The sequence below is a fragment of the Molothrus ater genome, chromosome 25, assembly GCF_012460135.2.
Source record: "Molothrus ater isolate BHLD 08-10-18 breed brown headed cowbird chromosome 25, BPBGC_Mater_1.1, whole genome shotgun sequence".
Classification (NCBI taxonomy): domain Eukaryota; kingdom Metazoa; phylum Chordata; class Aves; order Passeriformes; family Icteridae; genus Molothrus; species Molothrus ater.
This window is the reverse complement of record NC_050502.2, coordinates 3,428,755-3,454,831: the sequence shown is the minus strand read 5'-3', so window position 1 is coordinate 3,454,831 and position 26,077 is coordinate 3,428,755. Positions and strand designations below refer to the sequence as shown.

Here is a 26,077-nt window from a genome sequence, read left to right as displayed (position 1 = left end):
ATGCCTCTCTAAAAGCTGATTTTGTCAATAAAACAAAAATCCCCCTGAAGTCTCATTGCTTATGGCAATAACACCAAAACCTGTTGACCATTCACTTTTTTTTGGAGCACAATTCCTCATTTCTCTTACAGAGAATTTTTTTTTTTCAGATTATAGCACTTTTGATTTTGTGTTTTTATCAAAAAGTGTATGAAGTATTTATTTATCTGGCTTTGTCTGGAGTAGCCCAAACACAATGTTCTGTTCAATACAATAAAGAGCTCTTCAGCTGTATCACAGATTTCTTGAAGTTTATATTTTATTACTGCATCACTTTCTAAATTTCGCTCAGCACCTTTTCTCTGCTTAGATTTTGGTCTCCCTTTCTAAATTTCACTCAGTATCTCATCTCTGCTTTGATTTTGGTCTCTCTTCCTCTTAGTGTAAATGAGGGAGTTTATGAATCATATATAATAATTACAATTGCGAATTCTTGTACCTTTGATGCCTGAAAAACCCAAAAGCCCTGGTTGTCTTTCAGGGAATTCTGATTCTGGAACTTCCTGTAGCACATTTTAAATGTTATAAATTTATTATTTCTTAGCTGCCTTAAAGCTAAATAATCAAATTATTCAATTTGATATGATTTGATTTATTATCAAATCAAATACACAACTGCATGTGTATTATAACATGCATGCAATAAAAAAATTGCCTTTTTCCTTTAAAATTAAATGCATTTTCATTTTGAAAAGCTTATTTATGATCATCGAAAGAGCATCCAGTTGAAACCAGCCTTTGTTTGTGGTGTGCTGGTGTCAGAGCTGTTCTTTGCCTTGGCTGAGGACAGGGATCCTCTTGCCCTTGATCCAGATCTGGTTTTGGGAGTCTGTGTTCCCTGGCTCCCTGAATTGGGCCTTTCAGCACATCTTGCTCAGCCACTGTGTTCCAAGCAGCCCAAAAGTAGGTGAGGAGATTAAATGGTAGTGAATTACTCGAAATGACCTAAATCAAGGTCTCTGCTGAGATTTATGGGATTCAGTTACACATCTTGAAACATGTTGAGAGAACACTGAGCTTTTTTATATCTTGTTTTTTGTCTGGCAGTGCAGCCTGCCTGGCTGGACAGGATGTGCCTCTTCTTTTCAAGAAAATCACTTGGACAGAGGAGATAACTGCACAGGGCTTTTACTTTGTGATTCTTTTTGTTGTTCCTTTTTGAATTTTTGGAGGGGACAGAAGGACAAATCCCAGGGTGATGCTGAATGAGGTGTCCCTGAAACGGGGAGAGGGGGATGCAGCTCATCCCTCAAATAAAACTGAGCTGCAAAGAACAATCAGAAAACAACTCCAGGGATGAGTCAGAACTTTGTAGAGTCTGGAATCAGATTGTCAGCAAGCTGAAATGTGTCTGCAGTTATCCCTTGCTTTCATTCCTTTCTCCCTTCACTTTTCCCCTCTCTCTGGTTCCTGCTGTTTTGGGGATTAAGAAGGAAATAAACACTCCCCTGAAATCTCCCAACACAAACAATCAGGTTTGCTATTTTTAAGCACCAGTTTTGTTTTTTTTTTTTGTGATTCTCCCAAAGTTCTTTTTGCTCCACTGGGATTGAGTTTGAATGGCTGTTTTCTTTAGGTTTTATTTTTAGGAGTGGGAGGCTTGTGTGAAGTTCAGTGCTGGCAGAGATACTGGTTTGCCAGTCCTGGATGTCGAATTTATATTTTAAAATCTTGAAATCTTTCAAGCTGCCAAGAAGAGAGGCCAGGTGAGAATGTGAAGGATGCTCATTTTGCCACCTCCTGTACTGGGATTGTGTTGCCATTTCCCCACATCCTTGAGGAACCCTTAGTGTTGAAGCCAACCTTCCCTGTTCCCACTGAGCCTTGGGAAGCTTTTTAATTTAAACAGGAGGAAGTTTGTGAATGTTAAATGTATTTTCTGGGGGTAGATCAAGCACAGCAAACTATTTGTGGGGTGATTCCTTATCCTTTCCTTGTGTAGAACAAACCCTGTTTCCTTGGGGTGGGCTCCCTCATTGCTGGGATGGATTTTTGGGGTGTGTGTGAGGAAGAGGGGTTGGTCCCAGAGCAAACAGAAGATTCCCTGTGCTGCAGAGACATTTTCCCTTTTTTCTCTAAATAAACTAATACATTTTAGTGCTCTGGTGCTGTCTCAGTGCTCACCTGGCTTTTGCTGCCATCCCTCACAAGGAAAACACTGCACAGCAATCTTGGAGGAAGGGGGAAAAATGTGTCAGGAGCAGAGAGAAATCAGCTTTGCCCTGGCAGTAATTAGGCTGGGCTTGAAATTTCAGTGAGGGCCTGCTTCTGTGGTGATCTCATTTTCTGTGTTGAGGTCAGGCTGCTCATCCCAGCGTTTTCTGCACACTGGGAATTCTGTGCCAGTGGTGACACTGGGGATGGCTTCTGTTACTGCTGGCAGATTGGTTAATAATGTGGTTACTCTAAATAAACTAATACTGCACACTGGCTGGCTTAATAGTTTTTCTGCACCTACTGTTAACTTGCTGGTGTGGGGATTTGATTTTTGGGGTAATTTTAGTTCTCTTGCTCAGGCAGATGCAGCTTTTTTGAGCATGTAACCATCCATTCAAGCCCTTGGAGAGCTGTAACAGCTAGCATGGTTCTTCCTAGAAAGGCTTAAAATGCCATTTAATACTCCAGGCTGATGGCTTGAACTCACCAAGCTGCTTGTTAATGGCTTAATTGCTGTCATTTTGATTTGGGTAGAGGTAATTTTCAGTTTTCTCCTGTTGGCAGGGTTGTTGTAGATGAAGTCAGAAGTCCACTGAACTCAGCAAGCAGAACAGAATTGATCAGTGAGTTTGAGTTCATTTTTGAGGCTGTTTTTTCCCTTTGCTTGCTAGGAGGTTCCTTGATTACATTTTCTTTAATGCACTGTTCACATACAGCAAGAAAAGGGGGAAGAAGCAAAACCCAGTTTGGTGCACGAGAAGTTGGATGACTCAACCTCCATCTTTTATAGGTCCTGATTCAAATTCATTCCCTGTTTGTAGCAGTGGAAATGTCACCAAATGTTCCCACTGTTGGGAGTGACTCCTGCCTCGGTGCTGGAGTGCTCTGAGCTGCCAAAGGTGGTGGGCTCTGGCAGGAAAATGGGAGCCTGGATGCACAGTGGGAGGATGAATCACTTTTCTGCTCCTTTTGGACCCAAACTGGAGCTGGAGAGGAGCTTTGGGCTCTGCACAGCTGCAGATAGAAGGAGAAATCCTGCCTTGCATTTCCAGATGTCTTAAGAGCACCAAGGTGCTGATGGGGCTCTTGGGGCTTGAGTAACTTGGGTTTTTTTTTAAAGGCTGATATTTGTGTGACAATTACAGATCACAACAATTAATGTTTATAGGCATGGCCTGAGCCCATGGCTTTATTTTTGTCCATGGGTATCACTCACAAAGAATAAAGGAGTCGTGCTGAGATGAGCAGCATCCCTGGGCATTGGCATTTATTCCCAGCATGTGCCTGGGCTTTGATATATTTGGATTTCCTTGCAAGTCACAGAGGTTAGCTGGTGTTGTTTTGTTCTTGGAAAGCAGAGTGGCTGCTGATTTCAGCTTCTGTGAAATTTGCTGTGTGGGTTTGTGACTCATGCAGTACCTGTTGTCTGTATCAGCGTAGGAATGATGCTGGATCAGTGGGGTTTTAATAATTCCAGGTAATTCAGGAAGTTCAATGGAAAATTGACCCCTCATTCTTTCAAACCCCAACAGTGTGCCAGAGGAGCACCTGAATGAGCTGTCTACAGTCCCTGGCCAGGTAATTCAATGAAAAATTCAGGTGTTCAGTGGAAAATCACTGGATTGTGGCTCAGCGCAGGCACACTTGGGATATATTTATTGTGGGAGGGTAACTTCACTGTGCATCTCTGTCCTGTAATTCTCTGTGCCTTTATCTGACAGGGATTGTCTTTAAAACCTTACCCAGGCTGGAAATGGAGGAGTCCTGGAGGTAGCACCAGCCAGCTCCTGTTGGGAAGGTGGCACTTCATGGTCTGGGGGACACGGTGGGGATCGGTCACAGCTGTAGCCATGATAATTTCTGAAAAATCCCTTTGCCAGGATTTTCCTCCTGAGAAGCTGAGAGGCCTCAGGAACAAAATGCAAACAATGGTTATCTGCTGCTGTGCAATGCAACAGGTGCATCTGGGATTGGTCTCATGGGGTTGTTTTTAATTAATGGCCAATCACAGCCCAGCTGGCTCAGACTTGTAGCTGTCGAGGCGGTCACGACATAAAGCAGAGACCACAAGCAGCCTCAGTTGGCAACACTTTATTATTGACATGGCTGATTTTTATACACTTTCCAATTGTTTATGCTTCTTCTATCTTTACTATTAGCTACAATAAATCAACATTATACTGTTAGTGAGAAGTTATAGTAACTTAACTATCTTTCTAAAAATGCTTCGTCTAACTGCAAAGTTCTTTTATCTTTTTTCTCTCAGTCTCCTTAGTTACAACTTTAGAGAGAGCTTCTTATCAGCTTCTTACTTCTCAGCTTCTTCTCGCTCCTTTAGCTAACAAGCCTGCTGTTAGCCCCTTCTACACAGACTCTCTGGTCAGTCACCAGCTTTTATTATCATTTCATTCCTTTCCTTGCAAGCCTTCTGATGAAATCCTTTCTTCTATTCTTTTAGTATAGTTTTAATATATCATTTCCTTTTAATATAATATATATCATAAAATAATAATAAAATAAAATAATATATATCATAAAGTAATAATAAAGTAATATATATATAATAAAATAATAATAACATAATATATCAAAAATAATATAATAATCAGATAATTTCAGAACTCCATTTTTCTGAAACATGGAGTCAAGATTCTCATCTCTTCCCTCGTCCTGGGACCCCTGTGAGCACCACCACACACAGCCTGGACTCTGGTCCTGGGGGTCTTTTCCAGGCTGTGTGATCCTGTGAGGAGCTGGCTCACGGATGTGCTGTTGTCCTCTGCAGCTCTCCACACCTGCCCTGCCGTTTTCTCGCAGCAACTTTTCCTCTCCTGTTGTTTTTCATCACAAACTCCACCCCGCGCCCAGCGGGCAGCGCTTCAAAATCCACAATCTCAAGACTGCCTTGGCTCTTACTTCCCAGCCAGAGCTGACATCTGAGGAGAAGCTGTTTTAGGCTTTAAATAGCCCTGGCAGGGAGGTGGACAGGAGCACACAATGTGGCCGTGGGGCTCTGGGCTATTCTTAGCGGACAATGGCCGGAATGAAAAGCTGCAGCACGGTCGGGGCCATTGTGTGCTCTGATGTTTTTAATTCTGGGCCCTCCAGGACCTTCTCCTCTTATTGGAGACCTCTCACTGTTTTTCTTTCCTGGGGAGAGTGGAGGTTCTGAGGGGAAATGAGAGGAGACCCCAGCGTGCCTCGTCTGTCGTTGACGCAGTTTTGAAAAGAGGGAACTGAAACTTCCCGGGGAAAGAATTTTTTGTTTGTTCTATTTTGACTGTGTTGTGAAATCAAGGAAAGGACAAGCTGATATTAAATGGAAATTGAGGTGGTTGTGGATGCTGCAGCCCTGATTAACTCCATTTTTCACTTGCTTGGTGCCACTCCACCAGCACAGTTCAGTCCCTAGAAAACACCACTAAAATTAAATAAAAATCCAAAATTCTGAGAGTCACAGAAGCCCAGACTGGTTTAGTTTGGAAGGGACCTTAAAGCCCATCTTGTTCATGAGCAAGGGTTTAAATTGACATTTCAGGTTTAAGCTGGGCTTTCTCCAAGCCACTGGGACAGCAGGAAATTGAAACACACACAAACCCAGTGAGTGCCACACTCTGAGGGTGTGTGCTGGTGTGGGGAGCGTGTCCACCAGGCAGTTTGACATTTCACGACGTTTCAGGTTTAAACTGGGCTTTCTCCAAGCCACTGGGACAGGGGGAGATGCAGGCACACGTAACCCAGTGAGTGCCGCACTCTGAGGGTGTGTGCTGGTGTGGGGAGTGTGTCCACCAGGCAGTTTGGGTTGGAGCCTTCCTCTTGGGGGGTGATATCTGAATCCTCTCTACAAAGGACAGGTGGGAGAAGCAGTTTCTCTTCCAGCTTTATTTTTAAGGGCAGAGCTTTCTGCAAGGAAGCTGCCACATGCTTCTGCTTCCAGTGGCTGCCACAGGGGAAGCAGCTGCTGTCACCAGGCACCTCCAGCCCTTCCTCTGCAGAGTTTGAGGAAGATAATTTGCATTGCTGAGTGCTGTGGCTGATGCAAACTGCAAGCGTGGAGCTGTTTGTGTGAGCCCAGTCCTTCTGTCCATCATCTGCAAGGCTGCTCAGTGTCACCGTGCCTAAAAATGAAGATTTTCAAGTTGGGCTGAGGTGGGGAAGTGGGGAGGATCAGGCTGTCTTCAGACTGATGGGCTTGACTTCCTTCCCATGCAGTGGTTTCTTAGCTACACTTCAGGAGATTAAAAGCTGGACATCCTGTTCTAGGGAGGTTTTACCCCTCTGGCTTGCAGTCTGGGTTCCTTGGATGCAGGAATGCTGCAAGGATGGATGCCTTGTGCTTATCTCATTAATTCCCAGTCCAGCACAGAGCGCACTTCCAGCCAGGCTGTGCCAAGTGTAACATCAGCAGTGTGCTCTGAAATGAAGGACTTCCCTTCAAATTCATTTGAGGCTCCCCTGGCTGCCCCAGAGTGTGTAATTTAGGACTTTAAACCTTGCACACCGACTCTGCCTTGCTGCAGGGTGTGTAATTCAGGACTTTAAAGCTTGCACACCGACTCTGTCCTGCTGCAGAGTGTGTAATTCAGGACTTTAAACCTTGCACACCAACTCTGTCCTGCTGCAGGACAGGAGTGCAGGAGTGTGTAATTCAGGATTTCAAAGCTTGCACACCAACTGCAGAATGTGTAATTCAGGATTTCAGAGCTTGCACACCGACTGCAGGATGTGTAATTCAGGATTTCAAAGCTTGCACACCAACTGCAGAGTGTGTAACTCAGGATTTCAGAGCTTGCACACCAACTGCAGGATGTGTAATTCAGGATTTCAGAGCTTGCACACCAACTGCAGAGTGTGTAATTCAGGATTTCAAACCTTGCACACCGACTGCAGAATGTGTAATTCAGGATTTTAAACCTTGCACACCAACTCTGTCCCGCTGCAGAGCATCTGTACTTGCTGTGTAATCCGTGTTCTTTGAGCAGATGACTGTGTCCAGGCTTTGTTGGTGTGTTTTGTTGGTTTTTTTTTTAACCATAATTTTATTCCTTTTTAATTACAGCATCCTCTGCAGATGTTGGAGTGTCATAAAAATGAAATGTGGAAACGAATGCAGAGTTGTCATGGCTTGCTCCAGATTCTGGGTAGTAATTAAGCTGTCGGGGAGTAGTGGAAAGTTTGTCTGCTTTATCTGTCTGTCCTTTGGCAAAATGACCTCTGGGCTTGTTAATGAGAAAGGCAAATGTGCAATGAGCTGGATGCAGTGCCTTGGCTGGATCAGCGTGTCTGCTCTGGCAGATAAAGGATAAAAACTACCCTGCAGCATCAAATCCAAGATTTTGGGGGGTTATTTCATAGCTGGGGCCATTGCTGATTGCTGTTGGGGAAATCTGAGGTAGAAATTTGAGCAAGAGTACTGGGTATATAAATATACCATATATATTGGTATATATATATTTTATATATATATATGTATATACACACCATATATTGGTGTGTGTGTGTGTGTATAAATTTTTTTATATATTTATATATATACACCTATACATATATATATATATATATACACACCTATACATACATATATATATATACATAGTATATATAGGTATACACATAGTATATAGGTGTAGTATATATTTATATACCAGTACTGGGTATATAAATGGCAAAAATCTGGGTATTTTTCTGGTTGGTAGGAGGGAGCGGTGGCACGGTGTCAGTGCTGGGGGATTGCTGGTGTAACTGGGAAAAGCAACTGGTGAAGGGGCACAGGAGCAGCTCTCAAAGCTCTCAGAGCTCCTCTGGTGCCTCTGCAGACACTGCAGGACTTGAGGCTGCCTGCAACCCCCAGTGAATGTGGGATTTTGTAGCTGGAAAAGCTGGAAGGTAAAAAGATAAGCCACAAGTGGATCCCAGAAGGATCCACATTTCCTCCCCTCTGTCTGCTTTTAAAGATTTTTCTGGCTGTCTCTAACACGTTCTACAGATCATTTTGTGTAATCCTGTCTGGCAATTTGTTTCAAGATGTTGGGTTTTGTTTTTTTTTAAACTCTTGTCTGAATGTTTTGTCCAGATGGTCTCAGTGTGAGTCAGACTGGAAGGTGCAGTGGCTTGCTTTGATAAGGTTACTCTCTCTGTTTGGAGAGTTGATGGCTTTATAGGAGTGAAAAACCAGATCTCTCATGTTAATGGGAAATTAACCATTCAAGGCTTTTAAAAAACAAAAATAGGAGCAGAGCAGCTGAAGCTTTCACTGCTCATTTCCCTCTGTAAGTTATTCTGATGTTCCTGTGAAAGTGTTGGATTTTAAGTGGTGATAACAAATCCATCTGTGCTGGCTCTTCACAGGAATGTCTCCCACAGTAAAGGTCCACCACCATGAGAATTCACAAATGTCACTCACAGCTTAATGGCATCAGTGATTTATGCACCTAACGAGCACTAAGAGCTAATGAAATGTCGTGTATTGATAATTCATAATTCAGCCATGCCAATAACTGGATTTCCTAAGTTATCTGAGATGTTGTCAGCACATAAATCAAATTTAAGTCAGTTTTATTGAAAGTTACACGTGTAACTTTATCAATGGAGGCTTTACTACACCATTTATTTGTGTGCTCAGTATTGTTAAGATAATATTTGTATAGACCTTCCTGCCACAGGCTTTTGCTAAGCATAGATATTTCCAACAAAACCCCTAAACAAAATGCTGTATTATTTTTGGTGTATTAATAAGATTGAGAAACGTGGATATTCCAGGGTTGGTTGGATTTCTGGAGGAAGATTCCTTTTTTTTTTATTTCCTTAAGGAGGATGGAGGAGCTTCCCTCACGAGGCTGACCCTGACTTTGCACAGGATCCATCCCTGCGATTTCTGCTCTCTCCCTGCTGAATTCTGGGGCTGCTTGGCTTTTTTGGGTGTGTTGTTTTCAGTCCCTGCTCACTGGAGCAGCACAAACATTCCCGGTGCTTGCAGAGGAGCCTGTGCTGCTGTTTTGTGTTGATTTTGGCTGGGTTTGTCCCCAGCTGGTTCAGGGGCTCCTGTGCCACATGGCTGGAGCTTCAAATGCTCAGGGTAAATAAGTCACACCCTTTGCACTCTCTGGGTTATGTGTGCTTCAATTTCCTCCTGTCCCAGTGGCTTTGAGAAATCCCAATTTATGTCAATTTAAACCCTGCCCATGAACAAGATGGGCTTTGAGGTCCCTTCCAACCCAAACAAACCAGTCTGGGCTTCTGTAACTCTCTGAATTTTGGATTTTTATTTCTTTTTAGTGGTGTTTTCTAGGGACTGAACTGTGCTGGTGGAGTGGCACCAAGCAAGTGAAAAATGGAGTTAATCAGGGCTCAGGTCAAGCTTGAATTGTGCAGAGGAGACCCAGAGCAGTGCCAGGCTCAGCCTGCTTGGAAATGCAGGACATGGGGCTTCATTTCAGGGAATGCTGTGTTAACTCTGCTATCCAGCCGATGCTGGGAAGATCCTGATTAATGGATCTGTCTCATACTCTGGCTTCAAATTATTCTAACTTTTATTTGTACAAATATTTGTAAAATATGGAGAATTTTGTTCCCTTTCACACCCAGTTTGTGTGGTGGATTGCACCCGAATTTCTTTGGAAAAAGCTTTTTTTGAAAAAAATAGGTGGTTTTCCCCTAAGGGAACTAGGATGGGATCAGAGAGGAAAAGAAAAAAAAATCAGATTTAGACTTTAAATTTATTGTAGAAATTACTACTGTACAAAGACTGGGCAGAACCCTGTGTACCTTCCAAACAGTGCATGTAGTAAAGTCCTTTATTGAACCTTGAGTCATTTATTGTAAATGCTGGAGCAATAGAAATGGTTTCTAAATGATAAAGCACACGTGTGTGTGTGTGTGTGTGTGTAAAAAGGAGGACCTGAATTTTAATGTCAGTTCTCTTGACAAAGGCTTATGAAAAATAAGCATCTCCTTGTTCTTGCTCTGCTCTAAGCTGTGCTGATTAATGGGTGTTGCTGTAGCTGACAATGAACTGATAGAAAAATGATGATTCACATAATTCGAGCTTTGCAGGCTCTGTCAAATACTCATTTCTTCCTTTACAAGAGGTGCTGTGGAGTAAAATGTGAGTTCTTTTTTGAGACAGCAGTGCTGCACTTACACAGCTGAATATTTACACCTGAAGGAATTCGATAGGAAAATCCTGCTTGGGACAGCTTTGCTTTCATGGAGTATTCCTGCTCTAAACTCCTTTTGAACAGACTCAGCCAGAGAGCAACAGGGAGACTGGAACACTTTTTTTTTTTTAAACATAATTGTGTTTTGTGGTTTTCAATTAGGCTCCTGTCTGGCTTTTAGGTGTGTTACATCTGAATTAAAACAATGCTCCAATTTGATTTCTTATGCAAACAGTTAAGACTGATTTATCAGGGACTCTCCTGCCAGTTGGAAGAGGCATTACTTTGATTTTATGGGGTGTTTTAATGGCAGGTGTTGGTGGGGAAAATGAGAGGCTGCTCTGGAGGAAACCAGCTCTGTCATCATTGTCCACTGGTACCCTGGGCAAACAACCTGGCCCTTTTTGATGTTGTTCAAGTCAGCTGTGAAGTGTCTGTAATGATGCTCATTATTCACCTCCCCTGGAATGCTCAGGGTTAATTAATAGCCCTGAAATCCTCCCAGAAACACACACAGGGCCAGGCAGGGAGGCTCTGTATATTTGACTCACCCTGTTGACTCCTGGGCACAGTCTCTGTCCTCCTCCTCCATGGGCTGAGAGCTTTTCCTGCTGCTCCAGAGGGAAGGAAGGGAAGGCCAGGAGGAGCCTCAGGAGATCCTTCATGGTTCAGCTGTCCAGGGGCTGCTGGCCTGGCCCAGGCTGGGCTGCTCGGGACAGACCAGGTGGGTTCACCTGAGAGGGACCCAGGGGGCACCAGGGAAGGGGATCAATCCCAGGATTTTGTTGCAGGATGCCTTGGAATAGTGGGACTAAGCTGGGCTGCCTCAGGCTGGGCTGCTCAGGACCAGCCTGGTGGGTTCACCTGGAAGGGCCCAGGTGGCACCAGGGAAGGGGATCAATCCCAAGATTTCATTGCAGGGTAGAGTGATTGCAATAGGATGCCCTGGGATAGTGGGACTAAGCCGAGGTTATCATCCACTCCTCTATAATTACTGGATCTTAAAATGGTCCAGGGGCTGCTGGGCTGCTCAGGACAGACCAGGTGGGTTTACCTGAACAGGATCCAGGTGGCACCAGGGAAGGGGATCAGTCCCAGGGTTTCATTGCAGGATACTTTGGAATAGGGTGATTAACCCAAGCTTGTCTTCCCCTCTTACATAATCACTGGATTTTAAAATGGTCCAGGGGCTGCTGGGCTGCTCAGGTCCTGGAACAGACCCAGGTGGCACCAAGGAAGGGGCTTCAATCCCAAGATTTCATTGCAGGATGCCTCTGGAATAGTGGGACTACCCCTAGGTTATCATCCACTCTTCTGTGATAACTGGATTTTAAAATGGAGCCTCATCCTATTCTCCTTTTTTTTTCCCCCTGCATATTTAAGAACTATTCCTAAAGAATAAATTGGTAAATTTATTTTTCAATTGGTCATCGATAATTTTATTTTTCAACGCCAGATAAGTTGGTGTTGGTTCTTTTTAGCACAAAGCAAGGATGAAAATTGTCCATGTGATTAAAAAACCAACCCCACGTGTGTCTGACTTTCCCCTCACTGCCTGAGACAGCCCTGGAATTTGGCAGCCTGCTGGAAGTGATTTTGAAATTGAGTTTGCTGTGCTGTGCTTGAGGAGTGTTTACATGTCCCCTTTTGTTCCTCTCTTCATTTCTTTCTCAATCATTTATTCATGTTAACGTGTTAGGTACCAGAGGGGAGAGGGAGGCAGAGAAATCCTGAGGTGAAATTCAATTAGACACCAGCATTAATCATTCTGTTTGTATCTCTAAATATCTGACATAATTCACCAAAGGATTTTCCTTTAATTGAAGAGATTAAGGCATGTAAGTTGCAAATTGCCACTTCTGTTCTGGCAATTTTATTCATTTGACAAATTCACTTGATGTTACTTTGCATGAAATAATCGTGTGTAAGAGAGTAACTCTTCAGGTCTTGTGAATTGGGAAGAAAAAGTGATTTTTTTCATATTAATGCTGTTTCTGCGTTCTTGCATCCCAGATTCTTTAGCACTTCCAAACTTTGAGCACCCTTGACAGATAAATAAAAAATTAGAATATCAAATTAACGAAGTTTTTGCAGAGGCAGCTGGGAATTGGGTCTGGAGAATTTGATGCATCCCTGGACTGTTTTCCTGAAGAAATAATTAGGACTGTGGAGGATTTAATCTGTGTGTGTGTGTGTGGGTGCTGTGTTCTCACCTCTGGATGTGTCTGAGTGTGCAGCACTGGAATGTGGCACTCTGGGGAGCTGAAACTGGGATTCCTGCAGTGAACTGAGAGCAGATGGGAAATGCCAGAAATAATGAGCACATTACACGTTTCTGATGAATAATTCACTTAATTCACTTCAGTTTAGGGCTTGTTTCACCCTTAAAATAAACCCCTCACAATACTTGACACAGCACAGCTGAAACACTTGGAGGAGAAATTTTGGAAGGTGAAAGGAGCCCTTGTTTAACTTCTGTTTTAATCAGCAGCAGCAGAGGAAATCTTAACACTTAGGAGGAAGACATTTGTGAGGTTTTAGGATGGAGTTGTGGCTACTAAACAGCTACTACACTGTGCAGCAGAGGGAAGGATGGGGAGGTGAAGGGCTGCAGACAGAAACTCTCTCTAAAATAAGCCAGGAAAGCACAGCAGAAGCTGCCAGAAGCAGGAGTTGGGAGAAATGTGCTAGAATTGCTTTTAAAATAAGAAAGGATTGGTTTTTTTCCCCTTTTCTTAACCCTAAAATCCACCTTTCTGCAGCAGAGATTTGGGGTGAAACAAAATGACAGCCAGATATTTTTGGGATGTTTTGCAAAGAGTTTTGGCCCCCCTGGTTGGCTGCAGGGCTGTGTTTTGGGGAGAGGGAAGTGCCTGAGCACCCTGTGGGGGAAGAACCTTTGTCCTGCTGCCATCCAAACCCCCTGACCCTGCTGCAGAGGCAGGATGCCTCTGGGATGGTGGCACTAACCCAAAGTTATCCACTCTTCTACAAAACTGGATTTTAAAATGGTCCAGGGGCTGCTGGGCTGCTCAGCACCATCCAGGTGGAGCATCCTGTGTGGGAAAAACCTTGTCCTGCTGCCATCCAAACCTCCTGATCCTCCTGCAGGTGCACCCAGCAGCTCCTGCACAGAGTAGGTGCCTCTGGGATGGTGGCATTCTAACACTAACCCAAGGTTATCCTCCTATCTTGTACAAAACTGGATTTTTAAATGGTTCAGGGACTGTTGGGCTGCTCAGCACCATCCAGGTGGAGCGTTCTGTGTGGGAAGAACCTTGTCCTGCTGGCATCCAAACCCCCTGATCTTGCTGCAGGTGCACCCAGCATCTCCTGTACAGATCAGGATGCCTCTGGGATGGTGGCATTCTAACACTAACCCAAGGTTATTTTCCAATCTTCTACAAAAACTGGATTTTAAAATGGTCCAGGGGCTGCTGAGGACCAACCAGGTGGAGCATCCTGTGTGGGAAGAACCTTGTCCTGCTGCCACCCAAACCCCCTGATCCTCCTGCAGGTGCACCCAGCAGCTCCCTTGGGATGTTCCCAGCTGGAGCTTCACAGGGTCACCACCATCTTCACTCATCTTTTGTCTCCTGGACCTGTTCTGCTGCCTCTTCCTGCTGGGTTTATCGTAGAACAAACAGATTTTTTCTCTTGAGAGCAAGTGCAGCCTCTCCCTGTGCAAAGGAACCCGAGGTGCTTTGTGAGCAGGGCAGCACCACATTCTTCATTCAAATCTGCTCCTGTGGAGAGGGAAGAGCCCTGGCTGCCTCCCTCCCCACGCCCAGGCAGCTCATGGCTTGCAAATGAATTATTCCCCTGGTTCCTGCAGGGTGTTTCTGTGCTTTTCCCACACTTTTGGGGCACTTGGATTCATTCTTGCACTCTGATGCTCCATGGGGTTGATCCGTGCTCAGGAACCTTCCCCAAACTGGAACATTTTTTATTATTCCTTCATAGCTTTTTTTTTGTGTGTGGTGTTTAAGGTGTTAGAGTGGTGTCAGTGGGGTTGGAAGTGGAGGGTGGTGGGGCTGGTGGAGGAGCAGGATTAGTTAAACTTCCCTTCCTTGGAGCGTGACCCTTGTGCAACACCCGCTGGAAATCCCCACTCCAGCCCTCCCTGCCAGACAGGATCCAGAAACATTTCACATTTTTACATTTTAGTCATAACCAGCCCTGGTTTTGTGAGAAATCAGGAGGAATTTGATTGAAAATGTGTCCAGCACATGCTTAGCTTCACTCCTTGCTGTGTTGTTTTGAATAACTGGGAGCACATCTCCAGCTCCTTGCACTCATAACACCTTTTATTATTTTTTTATTCTTTTTTTGTGATCAACACAGGGTTTGAGGGAAGAATCTTTACTTTCTGAGCAGTAGGAGAGTGTGATGGAAAATACCATTTGATTTGGTGCTTCAGGGAGACTTGGTTTGCCCTGGCCAGAAGTAGAAAGGGAACTAAATCAGGAAAAATACCCTTTATATTAAAAATATTCACCAAATTTTTTGCCATCTATACAGTGTTGGCATTTTCACCCCGCAGGAGTGGAAACTATTGAAATAACTATGAAAAAGTTGTTTGGAGAAAATATTAATCCAGGTTTTTAATGAGCCCAAAGCAATTCCTGCCTCCCAGGACCACACAACACTCGGGGTGCTCATTACAGCAGCAAAGAGTTACAAAGAGGTTTTTTAGTTCAAATTATTCTCTGAATATTGAAAATATGAACTGGAAGATGTGTGTATGTGTGTGTTGTCTTTGATTGCAATAATAGTCCATGTGTCAAAATGACTTTTAAATTGTTTATTCTGTAATTCCATGCTGCAAAACATTGATAAAATGTAGTTTTACTACTTGCCCGTGGTGTTTTTTCCAGCATTCAAAAATTGGGAAAGCATAAGCAAAGCTTTGCCTGAGGTTTTTTTAATTTTGGCTTGATATCAGTGGGGGAAAACCTTTAACTGAGTACAGACAATCCTAAAATAGCTGTGAAACTTCCTGGAGAGGAGGAGCTGCAATGCTCCTGCTGTTTGCACGTGGGTATTTGAAATGTATTGATAAACTTTTATTTCTTTTGAATAAACAGTTGTAAAACCTAAAAATAGATTATTATTACCTCATGTACTCAAACACATTCCCCTTATCAGGCTTGTTTGGAGGAGTTGCTCACGTTCTGCTGTTGGAATTAGGGCCATGAATCCCTGCCCAGGGGAATTTAATCTGAGTTCTGCTTTTAAACATCCTCCCCCAAAGTCAACAGCATGGGCTGTGTTTTGATGATAGCAAAGGGGACCTTCATTAGACAGAAAAAAAAATATTTAATTTGAGTCCTGGATGGATTAAATACCTTGGCAACTTTGTCAGTGTGGTTAATTGCGGAATTTTGAGCATCTTTTAAAAGCTTTGCAGGTCTGAAGCCTCACATCAGTTTGCAGTCTGGGAATACCAGATGAATGGTGTGTTTGGGGGGGTTTTTGGTGTGGATATGGAAAACCAATGTCCAGGCTGGCTGTGGGATTTTTTAAAGTGGGATTTTTAAATGGAATTCTTTAAAGTTATAAATGTTCCAGGGAGGCAGCACCCAGGGCAGATGCAGCAGCTGCCACGCTCCTGCAAGTGGCACTTGTGTGGTGCCTGGAAAAGCTGGGAGGGAGCCCCAGGTAATTAGTGATGCACATATATTAGGGTGTAGGTGAGGAAATAAAAGCTGAATGTCCTCAGTTCTTCCCTGAGACCGAGACCAGCCTTAATTTTTGCTTTTAAGCACGTCTGGCGTCCTTTCACTTCATTAATGCAAATCTCACAGCGCTCGTCTTGCACCTCAAAACAATTTCATCAATCTCTGCTGGAAAGGATTTCAGCTCCCAACACCTCCAGCTCTGTTTATATATTTATAACTACAAAGGGATTCTTGTCAGTTTGTGTTACCCGTCGCTCTTATTTCTCAAATGGAATATCTGGCTGTAGAAGGAATATTTACCTTTTCCAGGGCTTACAGTGGTTGTGAACCTGAATCTCCCTCCTGGCTCTGCTCTTAAACAAAAGGCTGTATTTCCTCCTCTTATATCATTTTCACTTCAAAGCCAAGCTTTTAGATTACCAGGGAGATTTTTCTAAGGCTGTGATGATCAACAGCTTTTGGCTGGTGACACAGCTTGTTCCCTGGAATTCTGGCTGTTAATATATAAAGGCTTTTCAAAGTCATTAAACTTCCCAGCCACGTTGGGGTGGCTGGGCTGGGCCTGTCATTAGTCACAGCCCTGTTTGTAATCATTTACCAATAAAAATAGTCAGAAGTACCAAGTCCTTCACTCTTGGAGTACAGCCTCTCATATGTGATGGCAGGAGAAATGTGAATAATTTAGTGATGTGGTAAGAACACGTCAAAATATGTGATTCAGTGCATTCTCTGAAAGTTACTTGTATATTTAAACAGTTACTGCTTTTACTCACAAGTTGTGTTGGATGGTTTTAACTTTTGGAAGCTGAATGGAGTGTTGGCTTTAAACTCAGCTGTAGTTTTTAGTTTGACCTACATGGAGTCTCCAAAAGTGGATGCCCAGACATCTCATTCTGATGTTCAGCACAAGACTGTGTGGCAGCTCCCAGGAGATGAGGACTGAAAAAGGACGAAGCACAAGATCTAAAATCACAGCTCCAGCTTTGAAGTGGAGATTTAATTCATTTTGCCTTTTCTTGCCTTTCCTGTGCTGTGGGGAGCCTGAGAAATCAGCCTGTGTTAGGCTGGGTGTGCAGTTTAGGGTGGTTCCTTCTTAGTCAGGGCTACCTGAGCCACACAGCCCTGCTGGCTGCCACCTTCCCTGGGCTGTCCCTTGTCTCTGGCCATGCTGAGGGTCCCATAGGTTGGGGACAGCTGCAGGGCCACCAGGCACAGCTGGCTTTGGAGCTGGGCTCTGCCCGCTGCAGCACATCCGTGTGGGTGAGAGCCTTGCTCTTTCATCTGAGGCTTGGTGGTTCTGTTTTGCTGCCATCCCACTCCTTTCCCAAGCTTGTCATCTTTTTATGCAGCGTGGCACTCGGGATGGGGCGGGGAAACCTTTCCCTTCCTTGGGAAACCAGGGATGCAGGAGATGGGGGAGATACTGAGCACAGCTCGTGCCTCCTCCTGGTGCCCTGTGCTGCCAGCCTGTGATTCACCCTGCTGCCATCCAGCCAGAGCAGTTCCAGCTTATCCCTGGCAAGAGCTGAAACCCTTCCTAGGGAGGGACATGAGCCCTTCCTTGGGTTTCAGCTTCCTTTCCATGATCCTGCACAGAGCAGGAATCTTGTTGGAGTCCAGGCTCTGAGGTTACACTTTCTTAGCTCACTGAGTGACCTATGGGAGAATAAACGAGTTGGTTCCATATTCCAACTTTATAGGATGTTTAAGCCTTAAAAAGTCAAGTTTGGGAAATTCTGTTTCAGAAGGTAGATGTTGGATGCTGTAGCAGGGCAAGATGCAGTCCCAGGCACTGTGAATATCCCCTGCTCCAGGTGGAATTGTTTGATGAAAACACAAACTCCTGCCAGGAGCTCTGCAGAACTCTGCTACGTTTGGTGGAGTTTGAGGATGCCGAGGATCATGGAATGCTTTGGGATGGAAGGGACCTTAAAGCTCATCTCATTCCCCTGTGCAAGGGCACCTTCCAGGTTGCTCCAAGTTCCCTCCAACCTGGCCTTGAACACTTCCAGGGATGGGTCAGCCACAGCCTCTGGGTGGAGAATGGCAAATGGGAGTAAAATACAGAAGGCAGAAGATCCTTTCCTTGTTATAAAGTGGACCTGTCTCCTGCGTGCTACATGGAATGTTGAAAAGGATCAAAGTCAAGTCATGCAACTGCCCAGGATTATACAACAGTCTGTCCCTTGGTGACCCGGGTGACTTTATGATCTGGTGATGGAAATGAATAAATGGTTTGTTTGAGGTGGATGGAAAACTTTCTGTGGCCACTGAGGATGTTTGAATTATGTAGAGTTGTCAGCCTCGTGAATTTGAAATACAGAGGACGGAATTCAGTGGTACAGGGCAAGGCTTATAATAAGAATACCTGGTGTTTAATCCTAATTTTTCCACTGGCATCTTGACCTTGAATTCAAAGTGTGCTTATTCACCTTCAGACCCTTGAACAGAATCTTCAGGAGGTTGTTCCTTGTCTTCAGCCATCACAGTGGGTGGGATTGCCAAGCTCTAAAGGAAAGGAGAGGGAAAGGCTTTTTTGGTGTTTAAAGTGGCTGTTAACCTAATAACCTGTGCAAATTAAAAGATGCAGAAGCAGTGGATTGGGGACTGGAGTGGTTGTTGTGACTGGAGACATGAAAAGGTCCCGTGTAATTCGGTGACCCTCGGGTTAGAGCACGCACGGCCCCGACGCCGCCGGGGGATGTGCTCGGAGAAGGCCCGAAAAGAAAAAATCCCTTCTGCTTGTGTAAGCAGTGGGAAAACAAGCAGACACTTTATACTCTGCAAGGCCCAGTAAGCCTCAGGAAATTCCTGCATTCTTGATTTTATTTTGTGGCACAGGGCTGCGGGGTGTGTGTTTGAAAGATGAGCAAGGTTGCCTCACTCGGGCCCAGCGCCGCGGCCTCGATAAGCCGGGGCTGAATGGCTCATTGTTCCCTGCGGGAGCGCGATCAGCTGTCACTGCTCCCCTCCAAAACACTGCCTTTATTTATAAAGAAAAATGCTGAGATTGCCTTTCACACTGGAGGAGAAGCTGCTGGTTCTCTGTGTTGTTCAGTCAGAGAGCTGTGTGTGGAGTGTCCCACCTCCAGAGCCAAGAGCTTGAGCGGCCTTGGGATTTTCTAATTAAAACACTCGTGCTCTGATCTTCTTGTCTTTTAGAGCTGCTGTTTTTTTGGAAGTGGTCCTTTGTAGTTCTAATTTTGCTCCAGAAGGTGGTTTTCCAGTAGCGTACATCATGGGCAACATCCAATTTGTTGCCCTCATAAAAATCCATCAATTGAGGCACCGAGGAGGATGGGTGGTCATTCCATGATCTGCCTGAATCTTCTATTTCCCATCCCTACCCCAGTCCTCTTCTCTAGCAAGGTGTCTGCTGCTCATCCATGCTAAGAAGGTTGCAGACTTCCAAAAAATTGCAGATGAGCAATCCCTAAATGCAGAAATAAAAACATTAAAATTTTGCAGCAAAATTTGCTGCATTTGAATCCTGACTCTCTTTCTGTGCTTGGCAGAAAACACCAGCTCTGCCCAGTTATTTTCTTTGTGGGATCCCTTTCAATGAGTCCTCAACTTACTAAAATTAGTGTCTTTTGTCCAGTAGCTTCTGGAAAGGTCACAGAGAGTTGTTTCTGTGTTGGGAACATCCCTTTTGGTGAGGAAAGGGTGGAGGAGAAAACCCAAAGGGAGGAAGAGCTTTCTAATGCTTCTTGTGTTGAAGGATGTTCCTCTTTGGGTGTCAGACCTGCAGGTGAGTGTCAGGTTAAGGATGAGGAGAACTGGGTGATTGCAGCAAGGAAACACCACCTCCCTGGCAGTTTTGGTGCTGTTATCACCTCCTTGGCTTTAAAAAGTCTAAATGGCAAAGCCTCAGGTGGGATGGGGCTGTCTGGTTTGCATTTCCCTGGTGAAACCTGCACTGGGGCTCGAGCTGTGTGTGTGCAGCACATTCTGGGCATCAGCAGCAAAGTTTTACATAAGTGCTGCCAGGTCTGATGTGTGTGAGCATCCCAGTGGCCCTGCCAGTCCTGAAACACCACCTGGGATGGGGCAAACAACAAAGGCAGCTCAAAAGCAAAGGGATCTCCAGCGTTGGGATAAATAAATGCAGTGTGCAGATTTCACCTGCTGTGGCTCATGCTTCCCTGCACATCCAGGGTTGGGTTCCTCGTGGATTTGTCTCTTCCTGGGGTGACCCCACACTCTTCCCACCTGAGCTGGGACATCCCTGAGCCTGGGGAAGCAGCAGAGCTGGAGTGGTTTTGGTTAAAGAAGTGCACAGGCAGCTCAGGTCGATGTATTTGCCTGTAGCTCTATTTCCTGATGAAGAAACACAGGTTTTCTGGTTTTTAAGATTCTCTCCTGTAGGGAAAAATAAACCTGACCAGCTTTGCCCCAAATTACAGTGTTGACTCCTCCCTTTCAACAACCTTGCTGGCTGTATTTCCTCCTTGCAGCAAAAGTCCCTGGGTACCACAGGCTGAGAAGTTTGCAATGACCAAATTCAGTGCTAATCAAGGTCATCTTCAAGCTGAAAACCCCACATTTGTGCAGATTATTTTTTTTCTTTTTTTTTTTTCTTTTGGCAAGCCTGACTGGGAGCTGTGTTTTCCTACATGTGGTTTGGGTTTTGGAGTCCCTAAAATAAAGATGCGGGGTTTTGTTCATGGCAAATCCCAAATTCCTTAAAACTGTTCCCGCAGATGTGAGCACGATCCGAGGCAACTGATCCTGGGAGTGCATGGCAGGAATGAAACCATGGAGGTCCAGATGGTTTTTTTTTTTTTTTATTTCCTGGGCAAAGGGACAAACTCACAGAGGAGCCAAGCTGCTCTCTGTGATTTTCTGTATTTCAGGAATCAGCAGTGAAGTCGTTGATTTTTAAAAAAATTGAGTTTGGGAAATGCTCCCTCCTCTCCTTCCCTTGCAGTGTTGGAGCTGTGGGCGCCTGCAGTCGCTGTGTGGAGGTGTGAGGGAAGCTGTGAAACCTGAAATTTTATTGAAACCTGAAATTTTATTGCTGGTTCTGGGTTCAGCCTGGAACAGCACCTCTTGGAAAAGCTTTGGAGGGAGCAGCGCTCGCAGTCAGGCCATGGCAAATCTCTGCAGTTTCACTGCTCAAAGACCTTTAGATGAAAGGGCATATTTTATTGATTTCATGTTGAGTTTATTGCCTGTGTAAAAGCCAAATAGCCTCTGCTGGCTGCATCACTGAATATTTCTGCATTTTTAGGCTGCGACTGACACACTTCTGCTGTGTTTTCTTGCCCTGTTTGACTGTGAGTGAGTCATTTTACTATTCTGTCCCTCAAATGCAGGATTAGTGGGATAAGGAGAACACGTGGCTAATGGGAGAAGCTTTTTCGTTTGTAAAATGCTTGAAAAAAGTTTATAAAATACTGTGTTAACATAGAGACATTCATAATCATTATGCCGTGATTATTATGAATGTGCATTAATAATTAATTGTGGTATTAACACCTATATCTTTGTGCTTTATGGGGTTCTTAGATGGAAATATGTTACTTGCAGATATTTTAAAAGGAAAAGGAGCCTTCCTGGAGATGATTCCCTAATGGGAAGTGCTCTAGTGTTGGCTCTCCAGAGGGGTTTCTTCATCTCTTTCATGGCTTGGTTTATAATGAGCTGCACAGCTGGAGACTCAGGAACAAACTGAATAATCTGAATTTGGTGCCTTTGGGGAGTGCCCCAGAATGTGCAATGTCTTGTTTCTGCATCAGGAGTAGTTTGCAGAGGAATTTGATAGAAATTCCCTGAAGTGGTTTGCTGAGCTGACGTGGGGGATTGCAGCATTCAGTCCTTTTTCCAGACTGAGATTCAGTACATTTTTAGGCAGTGACCACTCGTTCCCAATGCCAAAAATGCACTTGACACTTGTAACTGATGCACTTTTCAACAACAAAGCTTTGCTGTGCACCAGCCTGCAGGGTTTGGGATGGATTTCCTTGCAATTGCACCCCCAGTCATTTTCTGCCTGTAGATAATCACCACAAGGGAGCCTGGCTGACACCAGTGAAGGATCACACTTTTTAATGATGTTTTGCTGGAGAATTGTGATGGTGTGATGGACTGTGTTTAATCTGCAGTGCTTTTATTTGTTGCAGAGATCCGTGCCCAGTTGGTAGAGCAGCTGAAATGCCTTGACCAGCAGTGTGAGCTTCGGGTCCAGTTACTGCAGGACTTGCAGGATTTCTTCCGCAAGAAGGCAGAGATTGAGATGGATTACTCCAGGAATTTGGAGAAGTTGGCTGAGAGATTCCTGGCTAAAACTAGGAGCACCAAAGACCAGCAATTCAAGTAGAGTATTTCCCTTTTGTTTCTGCTTTTTTTTTTTTTTTTTTTGTTCCCTGCTGTAGATTTGATTGCAAGGACAGGCATGGAAAAGCGAGTTGTTAAGAGTGAATGTAGGCACCAGCACTGCTCTGAATTCCAGAGCCAAATATTGCCCAAGTTTGTGTTGGACACAGAAGCCATTCCCTGCTTCTGGGTGCTCATTGATGTCAGTAATTCCTGGTAGGTTGTGTGTTATTAATAGGGAATGGGATGTAAGAACTGGAATGTGCAAAAAAGGAGTCATTTTCTTGGGAAAGGTGGGCAAAGCTGTGTGCCAGATTTGATGGACAGGATTTCCTTCAGTGTCAGTGGCTTTGGTTTTCTGAAGGGAAGCTGTTCCCAATCTGTTCCCTGCTGTCAGTTCTCCGTTTTTGGGATCCCACACACGCTCTGTGTGGGAGTTGTGTTGCAGCTCTGCTACTATCACTTCAAACAGCAGGGAAATAAGGCCAGTAGCACTTCCAGAGAGAGCTGTGCCACTGTGGATGGGGGAATCCCTGGATACCGAGCTGGGGGACTCAATTAAAACCTGAACATGTCCTTACTGACAATCTCTTGACTCTGCTGCTTGAAACATCATTTTCAGCTGGGTCTGGCTGTGTTGCTGGATGTTGGTTCTTCCCCACTTCTCTGAGCTGGGGTGACTGATTGTGAAAAACGCCAGTCACTTGTTTTTAAAATTTTAAAAGTTTAATAGTAATAAAATGGTTATGAAAATAGTGATACAATTAGAGTAATAATAATTTGGACAATCTGAATTAGGACAATATGAGACAATAGAGACGAAGAGTTATGAACAGTCCGGGTTCCTTTTTCTGGGCAGCACGAGCCTGAAAAAGGACACCCATTACCAAAGGATTAACCCTTAAAAGCAACAGCCTGTTGCATATTCATACACTTCATACATGATGCATAAATTCCCTTCAAACACAGGATTCTGTCTGGTCAGTGTCAGCTTCTTCCTCTGAATCCTAACAGCACCTTCAAGGCAGGAAGAAGTTCATTTCTTCTGATAAGAGGGCAATAAATTCTCTTTCTCTGAAAGATTTAGGTGTCCTGTGGCTGCTGTCTCACTGTGAATCCTTTCTTTAAAAGAAGTATCCTACACAGCACAGTTTCTATTTTAACATTATGTTATAACCTAAAACTATATTTAACACACTACTTAAGAGAATTAATACAGCATCACTTTCTAACACAACACATATAATATTCATTTGAATATTTGTGAAAAGCCAATCATAAAATACATGCATTTTTCACACTGATGCAGATGGAACCTGGTTTTATGGGTTCAAATCCTCTTGATTCTGCTTTTCCCAGGGGCAGGGGCTGCAGGAGGGGCTGTGGGGGTGAGCCCAGCCCGTGCTCCCCATGTGGGCAGTGCTCAGCCTTGTTGGGCTGTGTTGTCAGGGCAGCAGCTGAGGAAAACAAGGAGCAGCAGCAGCCTTGGGATCTGAATCATTTCTGAGATCTGAGAGGATCCATCTGGGCCCGCTCCCACCCCGAGTGCGGCGTCACTTTGCGCATTGTTTGGGTCGGGACGTTCTCCCTGTGTTTGTGCTGTGCTGTTGCTGTGTTTGGAGGGATGTGGGGACACAGCAGCTTCCCGTTTCCAGCAGCAGCTCTCTCTGTGGAAGCCATTAAGGAAGCACCATTTTAGTTTCCTGCCTGCACAGCTTTGATGTCATTCACTTGGGTTGTCATTTAGAGCACACGTTGTGCTGTGTGCTCAGGAAAGCCTGGCTCCAGAGCAGAGCTGCGTGGGGAAGAGTTGTTCTGCACATCCATGGACCTGTCAGAGTCTGAAAGATCTTTCCTTTCCTTTCCTTTCCTTTCCTTTCCTTTCCTTTCCTTTCCTTTCCTTTCCTTTCCTTTCCTTTCCTTTCCTTTCCTTTCCTTTCCTTTCCTTTCCTTTCCTTTCCTTTCCTTTCCTTTCCTTTCCTTTCCTTTCCTTTCCTTTCCTTTCCTTTCCTTTCCTTTCCTTTCCTTTCCTTTCCTTTCCTTTCCTTTCCTTTCCTTTCCTTTCCTTTCCTTTCCTTTCCTTTCCTTTCCTTTCCTTTCCTTTCCTTTCCTTTCCTTTCCTTTCCTTTCCTTTCCTTTCCTTTCCTTTCCTTTCCTTTCCTTTCCTTTCCTTTCCTTTCCTTTCCTTCCTTCCCTTCCCTTCCCTTCCCTTCCCTTCCCTTCCCTTCCCTTCCCTTCCCTTCCCTTCCCTTCCCTTCCCTTCCCTTCCCTTCCCTTCCCTTCCCTTCCCTTCCCTTCCCTTCCCTTCCCTTCCCTTCCCTTCCCTTCCCTTCCCTTCCCTTCCCTTCCCTTCCCTTCCCTTCCCTTCCCTTCCCTTCCCTTCCCTTCCCTTCCCTTCCCTTCCCTTCCCTTCCCTCCCCTCCCCTCCCCTCCCCTCCCCTTTCCCCTTTCCCCTTTCCCCTTTCCCCTTTCCCCTTTCCCCTTTCCCCTTTCCCCTTTCCCCTTTCCCCTTTCCCCTTTCCCCTTTCCCCTTTCCCCTTTCCCCTTTCCCCTTTCCCCTTTCCCCTTTCCCCTTTCTTTTTTTCTTTTTCTTTTAGAGTGAAAGTGTTGTTACAACTATAAACACTGCACATCCTGCAGGTGCCTTTAAGATGGCACTAAAGAGATGATGTCTAGATTACAATTTTCCTCTGCTTATGATGGATGTTTTCAGTTGATTTTGTTGTTATTTCTGGTGAAAATTGAGGTGATTTTCTCTATATTACATGATATTAAATAACCCATCAGAAACACTTTCGTATTCAGCTTGAGAAAGTTGCATAGAACTTCTGCTTGGGGATTTAGAATGAATTTATGATGTGGAAGTTTTGACCAGAGTTGAGCAGAATCCTGCAGGATTTACAGGGAGAGGGCTGGTGTTGCTTGGACTCATGAGTTCTCCTACTTCAGCAGCAGATTGCCAGAAAAATGCCTTGCTCTTGGAATATGGTATCCCTGCAAGGTCTGAGTCATAAATACACAAATTAATTTGGTCAAGAGTTGGAATGAGTGAAAAATAACACAGTGTCTGAGGCTGCTGGGTGTGTGGGCAGTGTTGGTAGGAGTGGCACAGGTCAGGCTGGCCATGCACCACTTGTGTGCTGGCTGTGCCACTCAGGAGAGTGCCAGAATGCCACAGGGATCCTTAGGGAGCAATGCCCTTTGTAACCACCTGTCCCCAGCGCTGCCCCGCCTGAATCACAGGGACTGTCCTGGCTGGCATCTCCTGTGGAGATGCTGGAGCTGGAATCCCATTGGGAGCCCCCATGGGATCAAAACCAGCCATCAGCTCCCTGCTCCTCAGGATTACAGTCTGGGAGAGGAGCCTGCTCTGTAATTGCCTGGCCCTGACCCTATAAATACCCCATAATAACCTGCTCTCCCCAGAAGTGGTAATTATGGCAGAAGGTACCGTATCATTGCCTGCCTGCTCCCCGTGGCACATCCCCTTTTTAGATCTCCTGACATGGAAATCTGTCAGGCAGCCACCCTGTAATTTGCATTTTCCTGCTCTGCAGCTCTTGTGGGATTGCCCACTTGCTCCCACTGTGTTCCTGCAAGGGAATGCTCCCCAGGGCAGGAGGCTTTGGGCTGAGCCCTGGAGTTGGAATGTGTGGGTTCCTCCATGCTGGGAAGAGCACAGGCTTCAGGGGGAGAGCAGAGGTGCAGGCTGCTGTGGGGCTTCCC

At 44.8% G+C, this 26,077-nt stretch overlaps 1 protein-coding gene across 3 annotated transcripts in view; it reads left to right on the top strand.

Moving 5' to 3' along the window:
- The window catches only part of SRGAP2 (SLIT-ROBO Rho GTPase activating protein 2), a 114,066-nt gene that overhangs the window by 13,235 nt on the left and 74,754 nt on the right, over positions 1–26,077 (top strand). For all 3 annotated transcript variants that reach the window (XM_036398295.2, XM_036398294.2, XM_036398296.2), the window contains exon 3: positions 22,159–22,351. In XM_036398295.2, coding sequence (XP_036254188.1) covers positions 22,159–22,351 — 193 coding nt within the window. The remainder of the gene's footprint in view (positions 1–22,158; positions 22,352–26,077) is intronic.